This window comes from Caretta caretta, chromosome 6 (assembly GCF_965140235.1).
Source record: "Caretta caretta isolate rCarCar2 chromosome 6, rCarCar1.hap1, whole genome shotgun sequence".
Lineage (NCBI taxonomy): Eukaryota > Metazoa > Chordata > Testudines > Cheloniidae > Caretta > Caretta caretta.
Window position 1 is genome coordinate 88,853,153 of NC_134211.1, and position 19,725 is coordinate 88,872,877.

Here is a 19,725-nt window from a genome sequence, read left to right on the forward strand (position 1 = left end):
TTTGCCTGATTCCTACCTGACCTGCCGAGAGCTAGCTGGGCTGGTTGAGACAGACAGGTGGAGCAGTAGCATCTGGAAGATGGGAGGGACCCAAACCGCAGGGGAGCAGTTGGATGAGAAGCCGAGCCAGGGGACTTCTCCGGAGCAGGGGTGCCCCTCCTGCCCCGCCGCTGGTGTGCAGCTGCTGCTGCTCCTGTTTCCTCTCCTCTCCCCTCCCTCCCCCAAGCCCCTGGCCACTCTAGCCTGGGAGCCTCCTGTCTGCTGTGTGGGTGGGGTGCTGATGTCGGGGTGTCCACCTCCCCCCACCCGTGTACCCAGTCTCCACTGAGCTGGGGTGACAGGACAGGGGGAATCTGTGTGTGCTGCTGCCTCTCTGGGTCCAGCAGCAGCTGCTTGTGCCTGAACAAGCCTTCAGGCACCTGACCCTGAGTGCTTTCTTAAAGAGACAGTGTGCTCATACACTTACTCAGACACAGACACACACACACACTTCCCTCAACACACACACACCAGGGCTCCATGCATCCAGGTCACTTTCCTAACCTGTGCTGTGAGGTGAGCAGCAGCAGCTGCTGCTCTTTGCTCTCCCCTTATGCAGCCCAGGCAGTGAAAGTGACCTGGATGCAGGGAGCCCTGACCTCGCTCCTCCCCTCACAGCCCCCTAGGGGGTGCATGGGGCAGAGGAGCAGCCGTCTAGTGGGGGAGCAAGCAGCAGTGCCAGCTGCTCCATCACTGCATCCAGGTTAGTTTTCCCATGTGGGTGAGGAGGGGGCTGCAGAGGTTAGGGGCATAGGAGGGGGGCAGGGTTGGGCTGAAGAGGGCACAGTGCAGGGGATGGGGTGTAGGAGGGAGGGGTTGGGGTGAAAAGGGTACAGTGCAGGGGTTGGCGCAGTAGGAGAGAGGTAAAGGGGGTACAGGGATTTAGGAGCACAGGAGGGGAGTACAGGGGTTGGGGTGAAGAGGGCACAGTGCAGGGGCTGGGGCACAGTGCAGGGGTAGGAATGAAGGGGGTGCAAGGGTAAGAGGAAGAGAAGGGGAGTGCAGGGATTAGGGGAAAAGGGAGCACAGTGAAGGGGTTAGGGGTGAAGGGAGGGTGGGAGCCCATGGGGGCCGGGGCAATGGCAGAGCACCAAAAATGCAAGTTTGCCCAGGGTGCCATTTCCCCTAAGGCCAGCCCTACAACTGCGCCCCCATCCAGCCTTCCTGCCAAAGGTGGTGTCACAATCCCATAACAACCAAGTCATTTTCCTACCAGTCTTCTTCCGGAAACCTCACAAGAATTTTGAGGAACGACAGCTTCATTCGTTGGACGTTAGATGGGCCCTCACCTTGTATATTGGGAGGACTAAACCCTTCTGCAAATCCACGCAACTCTTCGTAACAATAACGGAAGGGATGAGAGGGCTACTTGTGTCATCTCAAAGGATATTGTCCCGGATAACAGCCTGTATTCAAGCTTGCTACGACCAGACAAACATTCCACCTCGGGCCATTTTAACCATTTATTCAACGAGAGCCCGAGCTTTGTCAGCCACGTTCCTAGCGCAGGTCCCAATCCAGGACATCTGTAGAGCCGTGACCTGGTGGCTGGTACATTTCTTCATGTCCCACTACACCGTCACCCAAAGGGCCTGAGCCGAACGCTAGTTTCAAAGGGTTGTGTTGCAGTCTGGATGCCCGTGAACTCTGAGCCCACCTCCTTGGGGTACTGCTCACAAGTCACCTAACGTGGAATGGACATGAGCAAGCACTTGAAGAAGAAAAAATGATTACTAACCTCTGTAAGTGTTGATCTTTGAGATGTGTTGCTCATGTCCATTCCATGTTAGGTATGTGTGTGCCAAGTGCACCATTGCTGGAGATTTTTCCCTTAGTGGTATCCGTTGGGTTGGCTCTAGCGTCCTCCAGAGCCATGCATTTATGCGCCAGTATAAAGGGCGCTGCCAGCCACGCACCCTCTCAGTTCCTTCTTACTGGCCAACTCCGACAGAGGGGTAGGAAGGTGGGTCATGGAATGGACATGAGCAACACATCTCAAAGAACAACAGTTACAGAGGTTAGTAACCGTTTTGTGTCTAGTCTTATTCTCCTTCTGCTGTCTGGAGACCGATGCAGGAGTGTTCCGTACAATATCTTCTCCAGTGTTTTGCCCAATCTAGTTTTAAAAGTAACATGTAAGTATTCATTTTTGTAATGAAATGTATGTTTTGTGTATAAAGATAATTAAATAAAATTTCTTTCTAAAACAATGCTTGGTTTTGTCCTCTTTTGAACTGCAGTTTCTTTCTGCTTCAGGCTTTTCACTTAAACATGTATGGGTCATCTTTTCTTTTATGGCAGAGGTCCCCAAACTGTTAGCGGTCCCCTGGCAGCTGTCCCGCTCCCAGCCCCACCCCCAGCTGTGGCCTCAGCCTCCTTACCCCTGTCCATATGGTCCCCCCACTGGAGCCACGGCCCTGCTCTTGGCCCCGATGCCAAGGGAGGGGCCGGGGGGGAAGGAGGGTGTGACTCTCAAAAGTTTGTTTCATGGGTTGTAACCTTGTGCCTTCTGTGATTGCCACAGGAAAAAAAGAGTGAGCCTGGCAATTACTATCTGACTTCACTCCCTAGTAGACTAATGGAACAACTGTTAAGATAAACAATTCTCTTAGCACCTAGAGAATATACAGAAGCATGAGCAATAAACTGCAGTGAGGGAGTCATTTTAAATAACAAATCATGCCACATAAACTTGACTGGTCTGTTTGATAGAATTACAAAATTCGTGGAGAAAGGGAGAGCCATAGATGTAATTTAGACTGGTGAAGTGTTTGATACACAGTCTCCATTTTACTAGAAAAACAACGTCAAGTTGATGTGGATTATACCCTGAAAGAGGGATTGAAAATCAGTTGAAAATTTACCAGATATTATTGGTAAATAGTGAAGTATTGAACTCAGGAGAGATGCGTATATTAGTGTTGCAGGGAGTGATGTTAGGTCTGATTGTCTGTTATGAATCTATTGAAGATGGCCTTGCATGGGGAAAAAATTGTGCTTGTGTTTTCCACCCCTTTTCTTGTGCTCCTTTATAACTTATAAAGGCTTTGAAAGAGGTGGTGTTTTTCTTTTCTTAGAAATATCAGGAATGTCAAGTCCAGTTTTCCCAGACTTTGATCGAGAATTCATTGTGGGGTTTCAGGGAGGCCAGGATAGTGAGGTTCCTCAGCCCTTAATTAGAAGATGGGAATGTTGAATCTTTAACAAAGAGAGCTTTTCTCCCAACTGTTTTTAGAACATTGGAGTTAAATAGCCATTAATTAGAGCTGTTGATTAATCTCAGTTAATTCCTGCGATTAACTGAAAAGAAAATTAACGTGTTAATTTTTTTAATGCATTAATTGCATACCTCTGGGAGGGGAGGGAGGCATCTGCAATGTGGGGGCTGAAGCCCTAGACTGGAGCTCCGGAGGTAGAAGAGGGGCTGAAGACCCAGCTCGGCGGCTGGGGTCGTGTGTCCTGAAACCCTGAGCCAAGAGAGGGGCTGGCGCCCTGAGAGGGGACTGAGGCCCAGAGCTCCGAGCCTTGCGCCCCGAGGCGGGCTGAAGCCCAGAGCCCCCAGCGCCAACCCTATATTTGAAAGTATAGAAAACTTCCACAATATTTAAATAAATGGTATTCTTTTATTGTTTAACAGTGCGATTAAAACTGTGATTAATCATGATTAATTTTTTTAATTGCTTGACAGCCCTACTATTAACATATACAAAGTTTTAAAGAATCTGTATAAAAATAACTTACTTATTCAGTCATAAAAAGAAAAGGAGTACTTGTGGCACCTTAGAGACTAACCAATTTATTTGAGCATGAGCTTTCGTGAGCCACAGCTCACTTCATCAGATGTGTACCGTGGAAACTGCAGCAGACTTTATATACACACAGAGAATATGAAACAATACCTCCTCCCACCCCACTGTCCTGCTGGTAATAGCTTATCTAAAGTGATCAGCAGGTGGGCCATTTCCAGCACAAATCCAGGTTTTCTCACCCTCCACCCCCCCACACAAATTCACTCTCCTGCTGGTGCTAGCCCATCCAAAGTGACAACTCTTTACATAATCAAGTCGGGCTATTTCCTGCATAGATCCAGGTTTTCTCACTTCCCCCCCACCCCCATACACACACAAACTCACTCTCCTGCTGGTAATAGCTCATCTAAACTGACCACTCTCCAAGTTTAAATCCAAGTTAAACCAGAATATCTGGGGGGGGGGGGGGTAGGAAAAAACAAGAGGAAACAGGCTACCTTGCATAATGACTTAGCCACTCCCAGTCTCTATTTAAGCCTAAATTAATAGTATCCAATTTGCAAATGAATTCCAATTCAGCAGTTTCTCGCTGGAGTCTGGATTTGAAGTTTTTTTGTTTTAAGATAGCGACCTTCATGTCTGTGATTGCGTGACCAGAGAGATTGAAGTGTTCTCCGACTGGTTTATGAATGTTATAATTCTTGACATCTGATTTGTGTCATATTCAGTCATGCTTTTCTCCCTTGGTAATGGTAATGTCACAATTCTACCACCTATACAGGTTTCTGAATTGCTAGTATTAGCCAAGATCTGAATTGTTAGTATTAACAACAATAGAGACAACCCTTTCAAAAACGCTTTCAGATCTTCTGTGACTCATAAAGAAAAAAAAAACTCTTTTTTTCCCCTCCCCTTTGAGTCACCTTTATTGATGTAGAAGAGGTGCCAAATAGCCCCTTGGGCACTGTGGCCATAGGCATACTAAAAATACTTGAATCAGATTAAAGTTACAGATCATATTATATTGTAGATAGACACACATAAACACCACTGAGAGGAGTGAAATGATACACAGGTTAGAAATAAGATCTGGAAGTAGTAAAATGGGATTTGACCTGCTCACATTCAAAGTAACACAGCTAGGGGAAGAGGAGTTTAAAATGTGAACATGGGACTATCAGAAGTGTTGAGCCTTGTCTTTACTCTGCTCCCATTTGAAATCAATAGTAAAACTCCCACTGATTTCACTTAGAGCAGAGTTAGGCCAACACTGAGTGATTTTGAAAATCCTACCATAGATATTCAATAGGAGGGAAATAATTGAAAACAAATTAGATGTGTCTGATATGCACTGGTAGAAAAACGGGACACTAAAGTTTGATGCTTCATGTGCAGAGAGATCATATTGAGACAGAACCTAGATAAATGTTTCTAGGCAATTTACCCGTACAGCTTTACTGTGTCATGGAAGATATTGGCAAAATCGTGAACTTTTGTACCTTCTGAACAAAGTGTAAAAGCCATTTCTTTAAACAACCTTCCCACAACCACTCCCAAATGCAAGCCAAAGTCCAGACCCCGCTGCTTGGAGTGGAGAGAGAAATGTATCTGAATGACTACACTTTCTATTGTAAGGTGCTCAGGTATCCTAGCAAGGGAACACTATGAATTTAGAAAGATTGTGTAACTGATGCAATGGCATCTGGAATATTGTGTTCATTTCCAATTTCTTGTTACCAAAAAGAGAAATCAGAGAAGAACAAAAAATGGTTAAGGAGGGGGAGGGAATTGCCTTACAAGAAAACATTAAGTGAACTTGGTGATACACTGACAGCTAATAACAAGTGGGTGGGGAGGAATATATAACATTTGTGTATAGGTGTTTGAAGAGTGATCAACTGGAGGGGAAGGAATTGTTTAGGATGGTATTAGCGGGTGTAGCAAGTAGAAATGGGATGAAATTGAGAGAGGAAATATAGACAGGCTTCGCCCAATCAGAAATAATCTTAATGTAAATGGAATTATAATCGGGAATACACATTACTCTGTCCTGCAGACAATATTATAGTATTTGTTATGAAGCCAGCTCACACACTACTAGAATTGCAAGAGGGAATCCTAAAATTTGGCAAAGCGTCAGGACTTAAAATAAAGTCAGAACTCCTAGAGGGAGTTCTGATCTGAGGGCTCTGAGCTACAAAAAAGGATATAAAAGATAAATAAAGATACAAATGGGAAATACTTTAATAAAACACCTGGGAATAAACATTTCTAAAACATGGCAAGACATATGAATTATACTCCTTTGATTAAGAAAATTGAAACAGATCTGGAAAATTAGCCAAAATATGAAATTTCATGGTTAGGCAAAACTGGCAGTTAAAACGAGTATCTTACCCCTGAATTAACTTCCTTTTCCAAGCACTCCCAGTTTTAGTCACAGGAAATCTCTTAAATCAATGGCAATCCATGATAAATTCATTTGTGGAAATAAACTTATGCAATCTTCTTTACAAAAGCCATAGCAAAATGGAGGATTGGCTTTACCAACCATAAGTACTGTTATGTAGCTAGTCAGATCAGAAACCTGATGCACAGTACTGGATGACACCAAAATGTTGTTAGCACTAGGTAGAGATAGAACACAATCATGGTACTGTAATCAAACTCTACATGATCCCCTGGATAAAGAAATCCTATAGTCCAAAATCAATACAAACCTTCCTTTTATGAAAGCATCAGTAGAAACTTGCGATAATTTATTTAGAAAGCTAAGACCATACCTATTGCCAATATAAGACAGTAGAGAATATAATCTCTAGGTTTCTCACAACAGATTTTTTTGGTAGCCTCAGCGTGCAGCCACCAACTCTTGCTGGTGGCTGCTCTGACCATTTTCCCTAAAATAATTAACTTTAGGAAAAACAAATAGATATGCCCATACACATGTCCAAATCCTTGTAATTTATGTAGGGTTTTGGTTTTTTGCTGACTCAGTAATAAAAAATGGTCTCTATTCTTTACTGGACCTAAACAGAATAGAAACACAAATAAGGTGCTTTGCATGGTCTTGTCTTTTTTGTTGTTGTTTCTCCCCCTTCCCCCCCCCCCTTTTTTTTTTAAGATATGCTAGGTAGTCAGTCTTCTGCTGTGAAAAGTGATATTTGTATGTTAATATCACTTGTCACACCCTCCCAGCTAGCTACTAGTCTGCTTTGAAAAGTGATATTAAGAAATGTACAAATATCACTTTTCACAGCAGATTTATTCAGCCCCAGCAAGCCTGAGGACAAAGTAAGCCCTGGACGGGGAGGTGGGTAGGGAGGCAGCAGGGGGTAAGGAGCTGGGGGGATGGAGCCTGATGCCCCGTGCCAGGGGACGGAGCCCTGCAGCTGGAGCCTGCTGCCCGCCACCCCAGGGTGGAAGTCTGATCCCACTGCCTCCGGAAAGGTGGGGAATTCAGTGGATGGCTGCCTGCTCCTCCAGTGTTTGTGTTTCAAGAGGGGGGCAGGGCCCAACCCCCTCCAATCAGTGTCCGGGAGGCTGTGGCTGCAAGAAAAGCCCCTGGTGGCCACATGAAGCCACGGTGGCTGCATTTGAGAAATGCTGCTCTAGGAAGTTTTGACATTTGAGAAATTATAGGTATATCAATATTCAGCCAGCTGTTTAGAGGAAAATACATTTAGATCAGTGGCTCTCAACGTTTCCAGACTGCTGTAGCCTTGCAGGAGTCTGATTTTCATGCGTACCCCCAAGTTTCACCTCACTTAAAAACTACTTGCTTATGAAATCAGACATAAAAATACGAAAGTGTCACAGCACACTAGTACTGAAAAATTGCTGACTTTCTAATTTTTATCATATAATTATAAATCAATTGGAATATGAATATTATATTGACATTTTGGTGTATAGTACATAGAGCAGTATAAACAAGTAATTGAATGAAATTTTAGTTTGTACTGACTATGCTAGTGCTTTTTATGTAGCCTATTGTAAAACTGAGAAAATATCTAGATGAGTTGATGTACCCCCTCGAAGACCTCTGCGTACCCCTGGTTGAGAGCCACTGACGGATTATGATGGTCTTTGTTTCAGAGTAACAGCCGTGTTAGTCTGTATTCGCAAAAAGAAAAGGAGTACTTGTGGCACCTTAGAGACTAACCAATTTATTTGAGCATAAGCTTTCGTGAGCTACAGCTCACTTCATCGGATGCATACTGTGGAAAGTGTAGAAGATCTTTTCATATACACACAAAGCATGAAAAAATACCTCCTCCCACCCCACTCTCCTGCTGGTAATAGCTTATCTAAAGTGATCACTCTCCTTACAATGTGTATGATAATCAAGTTGGGCCATTTCCAGCACAAATCCAGGTTTTCTCACCCTCCCCCCCCACACACACACACACAAACCCACTCTCCTGCTGGTAATAGCTTATCTAAAGTGACCACTCTCCTTACAATGTGTATGATAATCAAGGTGGGTCATTTCCAGCACAAATCCAGGGTTTAACAAGAACGTCTGGGGGGGGGAGTAGGAAAAAACAAGGGGCAGTTGGTTACCTTGCATAATGACTTAGCCACTCACAGTCTCTATTCAAGCCTATGTTAATTGTATCAAATTTGCAAATTAATTCCAATTCAACAGTTTCTCGCTGAGTCTGGATTTTAAGTTTTTTTGTTGTAATATCACAACTTTCATGTCTGTGATCGCGTGACCAGAGAGATTGAAGTGTTCTCCGACTGGTTTATGAAGTTATAATTCTTGACATCTGATTTGTGTCCATTTATTCTTTTACGTAGAGACTGTCCAGTTTGACCAATGTACATGGCAGAGGGGCATTGCTGGCACATGATGGCATATATCACATTGGTAGATGTGCAGGTGAACAAGCCTCTGATAGTGTGGCTGATGTTATTAGGCCCTGTGATGGTGTCCCCTGAATAGATATGTAGGCACAGTTGGCAACGGGCTTTGTTGCAAGGATAGGTTCCTGGGTTAGTTGTTCTGTTGTGCGGTATGTGGTTGCTGGTGAGTATTTGCTTCAGGTTGGGGGGCTGTCTGTAGGCAAGGACTGGCCTGTCTCCCAAGGTTTGTGAGAGTGTTGGGTCATCCTTCAGGATAGGTTGTAGATCCTTAATAACGCGTTGGAGGGGTTTTAGTTGGGGGCTGAAGGTGACAGCTAGTGGTGTTCCGTTATTTTCTTTGTTAGGTCTGTCCTATAGTAGGAGACTTCTGGGAACTCTTACATTTCCTCTAGTGTCTTCCATCCTGAAGGACTCTGAAGTGTTTTACAAATTTCAGTTGATCTACAGATTTTACGTGTGGCTCACGTCATTCTTCATTGACATGCAGGCATCCTGAAATGGAATGTGGCAGCTCTGCACACTAGGAGCAGAAAGCTAAATCTAATTGAGCTGGGAATCTTTTGGAGTGGCTTATTCAGTGCAGATACATCTTGTTCATTTTCTGGAGTAAAGCAAAAACAGAAAAGCTTTCCTATTTGTGAAAGTTCCCTTCCAAGCTATTGCATTGCTCCAAACTGGATGGATGGATTGTCTTGTCCAAGAGGAACCTCATCACAGGATCTATCTGTAACACTGGCTTGGTGCATGCAGTCTCATCTCCCTGTTTTGGCTGCCACCAAAAAAAGTAATAGCCTGGAGTTACTCATTGGGCATTTGTCTGTTGGGTTCTCACTGTTTGGCTGTGGTGTCCGTGAAGGTAACCCATTTACCATAAATACAATTAAAGTGTAAAGAGTCATACTGAAGAATTGTTCTCTTTCTGCTGTGTTTAATTAATGTAATAGCTATAGCTGGAATAAATGCAAAAATAAAATAACTTGAATGATTCTTATGGCAGGTGTCTGGATTTAATCTGTGTACAAGTGGGGATGTGGGGGGGGGGGAGTGGGTTGTCTGTTTGGAAGCGAGATATGTGGGGGAATGTCTAATCTTCTAATTTTGATCTTAAATTCTGGTTTTGAAGGACACAAGACAAGACAACACTGGACTCATCACAAGTGATGGTTCTCTCTTTCGGATTATAATTTTTCTGCAAATGCCACAGACATTTGTATTCAGTGTAAAATTGATTTTTAATAAAGAAAATTTACAATTAGCATGTCTAGTTGAGTGTATTTCCCAGAATATTTTCCTGCTGGATTAATTACAAAGCAATAAAGTAACTAATGTAACTAACAAGATGTGTCAGGTATCACCCTGTTCACTTTATTTGTATTTCAGACCCCTTTCCTAAACACTTTGACTGTTTGACTTTTTAGTTAGAAAGCTCTTTGGGACAAGCTCTTTCTTGTTCTGTGTTTGGAAAAGGTCTAGCACATAGTGGGCACTACTAGAACGTAAATAATAATACAAGTGGGGAACAAGTTCAAGCTATAAAGACTTGTGTGCTTTGTGGGCCTTGGTGTCACACAGGACAGCCCTAGAGGGTACAAATGGTGTCACCAAAAGCACCTGATTAGGGGTTGGTATCCTAACCCTGCTGCTTTCCTTCTCTCATTCAAAAGACATCTCTTGCACGGAAGGTCTGCTTCAGTGGCTCTCAACCTACCAGCCCTGAGGTCCCATCACCAGAGACAGGAGAGACTGATAGGAGGTATTTTCTCTGCGGAGGTAATGCTGTGCTAGCGACATTTAATAGAAGAAAGCTTGAAATAGAGTTGTTCTATTGCTAACATTGTAGCAGAAAATGGCAGCACTGGCTTGCCCTGCCTTCTGCACCTGCAGTGCAGCTTTACTGACATTCAGTAACCTATAAAGGAAGAAACAAGCAAATCACCGAGGGAGTACATCTCTCCATCAGGGACCATAAATAGGAGTGCCTTGTGCAAGTGGAACCTGAGAGTGGGAAGTGCTCTGTAATCCTGTATCAAATATCTCCGAATGATTTAGCTGCATCCAGAGGAATTCACAAATATGGTTCTTCTGCCAAGAGAAGAATGAAACACTTTCCCATTTCATTTCTAAGTGGTGTCAGTTTCCTTCTCTAGTGGGGAGCCTGCTGCATTAGTGTGGCTGCCAAAATGGTCATTGTATTCCCTCTGCTTGCAGACATAACTTTATGAATAGGCAGCTCTGTCCCTGAAGGTACATGTTTTAATACTTGGTCCATGACTTTCATGGTCCTCATCCCTATGCTTCTAAGTGCCCTTTCCACGACCTTCCCCAGGGGTGGGACATAGGCTCAGAGTTTTTAATCTGCCAGGGGGTGCTTTGCCCAGGCCCTGCCTCTACTCCACCCCTTCCCCCAAGACCACCCTCACCCTGTCTCTTTCCGGCCCCACCCCCGCCTCTTCCCCACCCAGTTCTGCCCCCTCCCCAGAGCACGCTTTGCCCTCCTGCCCAGCGCCTCCTGACGCCACGAAACATCTGATCCACAGCAGGCAGTAGGTGCTGAGAGGGAGGGGAGGCGTTGATCGGCGGCGCTCGCCGATGGGCAGGAGGCACTGGGTGGAGGTTTTAGTAGGGGGGCTCCTCGCCCCAGCTTGCCGCTTGCCTCCCCATTTGCCTCCTCACCCCGCTCGCCTGCCCGCCTCCTGCCTCACCTCCCGGCCTGCCTTCTCACAATTTTATTGAAGCTTGGGGTCCCCCAAAGCGCAGGGCCTGGGGCAGTTTCCTTGATTCGCCATACCCAAGGGACAGCTCTGGCCCTTTCTGATTGGCTATTTGTTTTCCTTTTACCTGGATTTAGATGGCTTAGGGTAGTGGCTTAGGGGAAAGGGCCTGTTCACAGTTTCTCCAAAGTGAATGGAGGGAAAAAGGATGCCTGAGGACTGATGGGGGGGGTGTTAAATGAGTGAGTTTTGGTTAGCCACAGCTGTGCTGTGCTTTAAAATGGTGTTCAGAGGCACACACTTTGAACATTTTGGTATTCTTTAAAGACAGATAAAAAGAAGTTCAGAGACCAAAGCTTTAGAGTTCTCATTGTCAAGAGATACTGAGTGATATAAAGCAATTATTAGAATTACATATTTATTTTATAAATTGAGTAAGTAAATTTGGGATTAAAGTTGTAAAATGTTTGAAAGACATGTAATTTAAAACTTTAAACAAAATCAGAAAATCCTGGAAATACTCACTGAAGGTTCCAAGATCACCTTTAACTCTGCCGCTTGTCTCCAGCCCCAAACCCCGCTAACTTCCAGCTATATTCCCCAGTAACTTAGAAAACCAAAACAGTTCACCTGGACACTCATCCCCACTCTCACTGACCAGAAGCCGAAGCCTAGTTCCCTTTCCTATTCTATTCTGTAGAGATTCTTATACTGCACTCATCACCATAGTATCTGAAGCTCCTCAAATGTACTTAGGTACATAAATACCTTTGAGGATCTGGGCCTGAGTGTCTTCCATTGGTACCTTCAGCAACGTGACTATGCGTCTGTCACATGAGGTTTGTTCTGTCATCCTCTTCCCAGGCAGAGAAGTGTGTGCAGTGGGGTGTTTTGTTTTGGAATGTATTCATTGACACACCTGTTGCTATATGTTCCCTGCCCTCACAGTTCAGGCCAGAAAGCTCTTCACATATGATCTGCACAAGCTCCTGCCCACATCCACCACCTGTCTATACCGCAGAGCCTGTTCATTCTCTCCATACTGATCAGAGAGCTCACACTCCAAATACAAGAACCCAGCCTAAACTGCTATAGACTACAAGTCTCAAATGCCCTACAGGCACTGGCAAGATGCCCCTTAACTCCCATGTCTGATACAGGCCAGAAGGGTGAGTGTAGGGTAGATTATTTACACAAAAACACCAGACTAAGGCAGTTCCTGAGACAAAAAGAACCACTTAACATTTTTTACTTTACAATTTAGGTCCCGGTCCTACAATGAGCTGCTTGTGTTCAGATCTCTGTGCCCAAAACAAGCCCCACTGATGTTGGGCTTTGCAGAGGGGTCATTGCAGGAATGGGAGTCTCAGTCAGGAACAAAGAAATAAGGGTAAAGGGCAGAGTGAAGAGTGGTTTTTGAAATCTTAACCATTTCCAGACTCTCTCATGCGTAGGGGTTTTTTTTAACCACATCCTAATACTTGGTAGATTTCTGTTGTTTCCTTAAGTCAGACTGTTTCACATTCAGTTTTTTTTAATCACTAATATTTTTGAAAAATGTATTGATTTAAATTGATCAAGAACAAGTTTCAGAGGAGGCAGTCTGTGGAAGGCATTTGCCTTCTTCCGGCAGCTTCTCTATGCCTCTGTACTCCATGAAAGCCAATTAGCTGATTGGAGGAGAATTTCCCCTGGTGCAGGCACTATGCAGGATTTCACAAGCCCCAGCATAGGGGGTGTTTTATGGGTGGGTAGGAGGTGAGGCAGCACAGGAAGGAAGGAGAGAAAAATTAGAGCAGTTTCTTGTGCTCTGTGCTGGTGGCTCCATTGAATTTTGAACAATCTATTGAAGCAAGTAAAAGATCCATCACATAAGATGTTAGCACCTGAGGCATGGCAGGCTGGGAGCATTGCACAGCCTCTGGGAGCTGGTGGACCTCTCAGCTTTGGCTGGCAGTTACCAACATGGTTTTATGAAGTGGCTGCAGGAAGATGCACTTAGGAGAGGCGAAGTCATCAATGGGGAGTTGTAAAATGATTGGTGTGGGGAGGAGGCTTTGGAGGAGCATCCTGAGTGGCAACAAAGGGCAGCGTAGGCTGATGAGGATGAACTCATGATACTGGGCTGGATTCAGAGAAGTACTTAAGCCTTTGCCCAACTTTAAGCATGTGCATAGTCCCAATGACTTCAGATTAGTCACGTGCTAAATTCCTTCCAGACTGGGGGCTACTATCACTCAGAATGTAAGACCTGGGTGTTTTTCTACAAAAAGTCTCCTTCTGGCATCCCAGCCGGGCAGATATTGATCAAGATTATGTGAATGTTTGTTGACTTCATGTATGTCTATTGTAGTAAAGGGGGGAGAGTGAGCTGGAATTTTTAATGGTTTTTAATACTTTTAATTGCAAAATAAAGGATACATTCTCAAAATGACCTTTTGACATTTCCCCCCATTGGTTTGTTGCATCTTTTACCATGACAAACCACCAGCCTTAATTCTCTTTGGGCTCTAAAGACAGTTCTGGAAAGGGGAACACATAACTCATGTTTGGCATCCCATTTCGTCTGGCATAGTCATTTTGTGAAGTCCTCAGAGAGCGAGATCTGCCAGAGCTTTGGGGGACCCTCTAGGGCTGCACCTTGCTCTGTCTCTTCTGGAAGAGAGACTTCATAGCTCTTGGATTGCACATGACGCTCCTGGAAATGAGAGTGGTGGATAGGGAAGTGACCCCGATCCCAGGGTGTGCAATGACTTCTTCATACATTCCATACAAAAAGCTCTACAAGATCATCAGCTACACCTGTACATTGAATGAACCGGCTCACAGAGCTTTTCAGTATTATCCGGAATGCATATCTGCACTTCAGACTGTTGGGAGATACAACCAATAACCCTTGTTAGTATCTACAAAACTACTATATAGGTGTGGTGATGGAACAGGCCTTCCACTTGGCTTAGTAATAGATGCAAACATCTCAGCCTAGCTCATCACAGAAAGGAGGAGTTATAGTTTGATTTGGAAAAAGCCGGGATACAGGACTGACAGACCCTAAATCATAGTCCTCTCAACAGTGCTGGCACAAGAGGGAACCAGGTGGCTTCTCCTCTTTTATCAGTTAGGAAGGTTAAATGTTAAGGAATTTATGTCAACAGAAATACAAGTCAGTGCAAAGAGAACTTGGAGCTTAATTTCATGAGTTCAGTGAGTTTCCATCCCTAGGCAAGTGGCTGATCAAGGATGGCACTACAGAACAATATCAGTTGCATTCATGGCAACTGATCATGGGACTCTGCTCAGGTCAGCTGCTCATACCTCCCTCCCTCCCCTGCCCTCCCCAAGTCTGCTGCGACAGCAAGAGAGAGAGTAATTGGCTAGCAATTTCTTCTGCTATACTATTTCACAAATGCACACTAAAAAGTACACTCAAATGTTTGGATCCAGCGTGCAAAGGCTAAGAGGCACTCTTACAGGAAGCAGCTGGGGAGCCAGGAAAGGGACCCGCATTCTCTCATCTCACCCACTTCCTCCATCTGTTCCGTTACGAGCTCTATTGTAGGAATTATTGTTTTGCATCTATCACGTGGGCGTGTTGATAGTCCTGTTGATATCTGATGCGAGTCCTGGGGCCTGGAATTTTGGAACTGATCATTGCAGTATTTAAAAGTTATCATATTAACTCCAAACAGATGGTAAAACAGAAATGCTGTTGGGTGTAGGACCTTGCTTCACTTGGCCAAGAATTCTTTGCCCTTTATTAAGACCCTCCATCAGGGACCTCTGTGATTTATAAACAGGAATGATATTAGCCCTGTTTTACAGACAGGGACACCAAAGCACAGAGAGGGAAGGTGACTTGCCCAAGGTCACACAGCATGCTAGGGCAGCACTAGGAATAGAATTTAGATCTTCCAGCCAGATGACATAACCACCATCCTTCTTCCCTATAGGTCTAAGGCATGAGGCCTCACTTGCTTTGAGCTACAACGTATAACACAGAGATCCCCAAACTGTGGGGCGTACTCCCATAGGGGGCGTGGCTGGGGCCTGGGCTAGCCCCCGTGGGGGGCAGATAGGGGGCGCCACCCAGCTCCGCTCCCAGCCCCAGCTGCTGGCCCTGTGCCAGTGGCTCCAGTCCCAGTCCCGAGCCCAGGGCTGCAGAAGACAGTCCCATTCCCGGGGCTCTGCTCCTAGTGCCTGGCTGTTGGCCCCGTGAGGTAAAAAGTTTGGGGATCACTGGTATTAAGAGTGACATAAAATACTGGCAGTTCACGTATGTAATAGATAGACCTCACCAGAAGGGAGGGCACGCTTCAGACCAGATTAGATATAGTCATAATAAATGGTGCTATTGCTGTTTGTACTAGTAACATTACCCACAATGTAGGCCGGGCCCACAGCTGCTTAGCTCAGGCCAGCCTCTCTCTGATCAAGCTGCAGCATGACATAGTCTTAGGCCACTTCCCATGCAGATTTAACTCTGGAGTAGTTCTTGGAGGCAGCTGGAAGATTTAAACACATCCGGGATGTCACTGTCCAGTTTTGAAATTATTTTGTAAATGGGTTTCTTCCAGGAGGGGTCAGAGTCCTTCCCTGTCCTGACAGCACTGAAGAACTCCCGCAAGGTCCTGCTAGCAACCTCCAGGAAGCGATCAGGGACCTGCAAACAAAGAGAGAAGGAGACTTAGGAGGCAAGTGTGCTCTTCTGGAAGTCCCAGGAGGATGGGAAGGGCTGCTGCACACCCTGCCAAACATACACAAGGAGAGGGGGTTCTTCTGGCCTCCCCCCTGGCAGAGACAGATACTGGCAGCCTTCCCAATCCCCGCAGGGGTGGATACCCAGCTCCCCAGCAGCTGAACCTCTCTCCAATCTCCCCTCCCAGACAAGTAGCCCAGCTGCTCATTCAGGTTAGCAGGGTGGTTGATTCCCCCAAATAACCTCCACTACTTTCCCATATGGTGCTTCCCAACCAGGACACAGTTTCATCCTCAGGGACAGCAAGGGCAGAAATCTGCTGTAGTTCCTCCATTTAGGGGAGAAGATCTGGTTAGTCCTGCCCTACAGGACGATGGGTGAGCACTCATAATGTTCCCACATAAGGAACCCGTGATTCCGCACTAAGCAGACATACAGTTCAGACTGCCCTCTCCAAGTCCATGGTGATTCCCATGAGGGCCATAAGATGGCAGGTTGTCCCAGAGTACATAAGGCACCATCCAGAGCCTCGCCCTTCACATCTCAGGACAGTTAAAGCCTTTGCGAAGAAAGTCAGAGTTTCATCTGGGCACATGGGGGTGACAGGTCCCTCCTGAGACTTGGACACTTGGTGACCATGGAGACAGGCACTGGTTAAGAATACAGATAATCAGATGGAGAGGTCTGATCAAGCACAGGACTGGGAACCAGGAAGTCCCAATCCCAGCTGTGACACGACTCCCAGTGTGTGAGCTGGGACAAGTCACTTACCCGCGCTGTATTTTGGATTCCCCATCTTTACAATGGGACTAATGCCTCACGCACATTCTTGGAAGCTGTGAGAAGAAATCCATCAATATTCGTAAAATGCTTTGAAGATGACAAGTGTGAAGTATGCATGGGCTGATTTCCCAGCAGCCTTTGCAACCAATGGGATCTGCAGGTTTCCAGTGCCTGAGAAAATCAGCCCATAAATGACTTGCCTGCAGTTGTCTTTTTACCATCAAGCCCCTAAGTCAAACCATTACAAGCAGAGCTGAGCACAAACTCAGTTGACTCTGTTACATGTACTAGTGATGCCAGAATTAAGGCTGCAGGTCCTTAGGCCTGGTTTTTCTATCCTTTGTAATTATGGTCAGAACTTGTTTTCCCCCTCTCTCCCTTTGCTCTGTGATGGGAGCTAAGGGATGGCACTGATCCCAGCTTGCAGACCCATTGGTTAGATGCACTCTGGGGCACCCCGAAGTTTCCATCCTGGCTGAGCACAGTCTTACCTCAAAATCATTCCCCTTATTATAGTGCATGTTGAGGGCTCTGAAGAGCTCAGAGTCCCGAGAAACCATCAGGTGTTTGGAATCCGTGACTTCCTCCAAGATGGCTTGTCGGGCAAACTTCTCCATCTGGATGTAGTAAAACTCACGGAAGTTGCTGAACCACTTGATGAGCTGAGAAGTGATGCAGCGGTTGAACTGTGAAAGGACATGCACCAGAGGAGCAAGGAAGGGTTAAACCCCTGTTCCCATTGGGCGCCATGAGAAGGAACCAGATTTCAGCAAAGAAAATAAATGTAGAAATCTTAGACACCAAAAATATGAAAGAACCCATTCTAGCTTCCTCAAAAACACAAACCCCCAGCCCCCGACAGTCACATGGGGAATGACTGGGTGAAATTCAGTGATCATCTGCCAACAGAGAAGGAAAGATTCTCCTTGTATTTTGCCTGGGAGGAGAGTACAGTCCAGGTACATATGTCACAGATGGTGCCCAGGAATCTTAGCTTAAACTTTCCTTTGATCCATCAGCCCTGGCAAAAGCATCCCATCTAGTCATGCCCCATGTCCTTTGCACAGGGATGAGTATGTGCAGCAGGGGTAGCTGGTATGGCTGCAGAGGACCATCTGGATGCTCATTCCTACCCCGAGATTTTGACCATCCTTTCCTCTGTTCTATCCCCTGCGTACACACACACTTTTTGAAGCAGCTGCTGTCCCTGCACCCAAACTATCGCTGGCAAGGTGGGGAGAGCCCAATGAGAAGACAGTGCTGCTCCTTAATCAGCCATAGGGGCCGCTAAAGCAAATAGAGAACCTACAGCATTGTGAGCTCGTGCCCTCTAGCATGAGATAGTGTAACCCGGGGAATTAGGCCAGTAAGCAGTGTTGCCACCCTAGGCAAGGTTTCATCATCTGGGCTACTTTTGAAAGGCCTCTACGACAAACAATCTTGAATCTGCAACAGGCAGCTTTTTTATGCGACAGTGCGACCCTGCAGTGCAGACTACAGAGGGGTGAATTGCAGCATGCACACAAGTTTGAAGAGGGTTATGTTCATGCAAACTGGGCATCTGTTAGTTCATATCTGCAGCATCCGGGGGGGAAGAGGGGAGCGGGGGATTACATGCAGCGTTTTTCTGCAAACTGCAGTTCACATCCTCATACTCGGCACTGCAGGGCTCATGTGGACAAACTCTTAGAGCCCTGGTGTTCCCCAGTCGTGATCTCTTTGCTGTCAGCTGTTGGCCGTTTGAATAAACAGACACTGAGGTGTATGTGCAGCTGGACTAAGTCCACCTCCCGGACAGCAGAAGCCACGTGGCACGTGAACCTTTGGGAACAGAACTCTGCTGGCTGTGGTAAAGCAGGGCTTCCGTTTGGCCAGGGTGACCAGATAGCAAGTGTGAAAAATGGGGACACTTTTTTTTTGGGGGGGGGGGTATAGTTGCCTATATAAGACAAAGCCCCTCAGATCAGGACGGTCCCGATAATTTCAGGACATCTGGTCACCCTTTTGGCTGTGGGATGTCTCCAGTCGGGCGGGGTGGTAGCCAATGGGGCGGGCAGCAATGGGGTATAAACCCAGAAGTGGCCCGCGTGCAAGTGAGCAGCCACTGCCAGTGTTGCCAACCATGGTGATTTCTTTGAAATGGCAAAAATTGGGGCTTTTGGAAGCAAACTGTCATTTGGTGACTTTTGGGTTACTTTTCACATGCGATTGGCAAAAACGGGAGCTTTGAGGTTGGCAGCACTGCCAGTCAGGCTTGGTTGGCAGCAGAGCTGGGATAAGCAGCTGTACCTGGACATCAGGGAAGTAGGTTTTCAACAGAGTGGAGCTGGGGTAGCGAGTGAAGAAGAACATCAGCTTGGCCTTCTTCAGGTGGCCAGGGGTCAGAGCCTCCTGGATTTACTCCAGAGTCAAGGAAAAGCTGTTTCCTGTTTTCCTGCACATACAAATCATTGAATTTGCACAAGGCCAGACACTCCTAAGGATGCCTCCAGCATGCCTGTCTTTACCTATGATGTCTCTTCTGCACAGACAGCCCACTCTCTGCTGTATGGTAATGGGGGTGATGGAAGAAGGGTGCTTCCTGAGGAATCCCCATCTGAGGGAATCCTCTAATTATCTGACCCCAATAAAGACTCCACTAGTGACTACTTCTCCCCTTGACAGTCCTAGGAGAGTTGCAGCCAGCAGGAGCCCCCACCCTAGCTGACAGTAATGTGAACGTTTGTGGAAAATCGGTTTTCAGTGCCAGGATCATGTGGCCACCAAGATTTAAGAATGGCCTGAGAATGGGATTGTGAGTCAGGAGCGCTTGGGTTCTATTCCCAGCTCTGTCACTGACATCCTCTGGGCCTGGGGAAAGTCACTCTACCTGTGT

General features: G+C 46.0%; 2 protein-coding genes across 2 annotated transcripts in view; one reads left to right on the forward strand and one right to left on the reverse strand.

Moving 5' to 3' along the window:
• YLPM1 (YLP motif containing 1) overlaps window positions 1-9,915 on the forward strand; it is a 94,593-nt gene extending 84,678 nt beyond the window's left edge. The window contains exon 19 of the mRNA XM_048852229.2: window positions 9,784-9,915. Within this exon, the coding sequence (XP_048708186.2) occupies window positions 9,784-9,821 (38 nt within the window). The 3' untranslated portion in view covers window positions 9,822-9,915. The remainder of the gene's footprint in view (window positions 1-9,783) is intronic.
• LOC125637599 (prospero homeobox protein 2) lies at window positions 8,177-19,248 on the reverse strand. Its single transcript, XM_048852259.2, has 4 exons — window positions 19,140-19,248; window positions 17,342-17,536; window positions 12,140-16,031; window positions 8,177-9,429 (listed from the first exon to the last, which is right to left on the reverse strand). Exons 1-3 carry the CDS (start codon window positions 19,200-19,202, stop codon window positions 15,846-15,848), a joined length of 444 nt encoding a protein of 147 aa, XP_048708216.2. The 5' UTR covers window positions 19,203-19,248; the 3' UTR covers window positions 8,177-9,429; window positions 12,140-15,845.
• Between the last annotated feature and the right edge of the window lie 477 nt (window positions 19,249-19,725).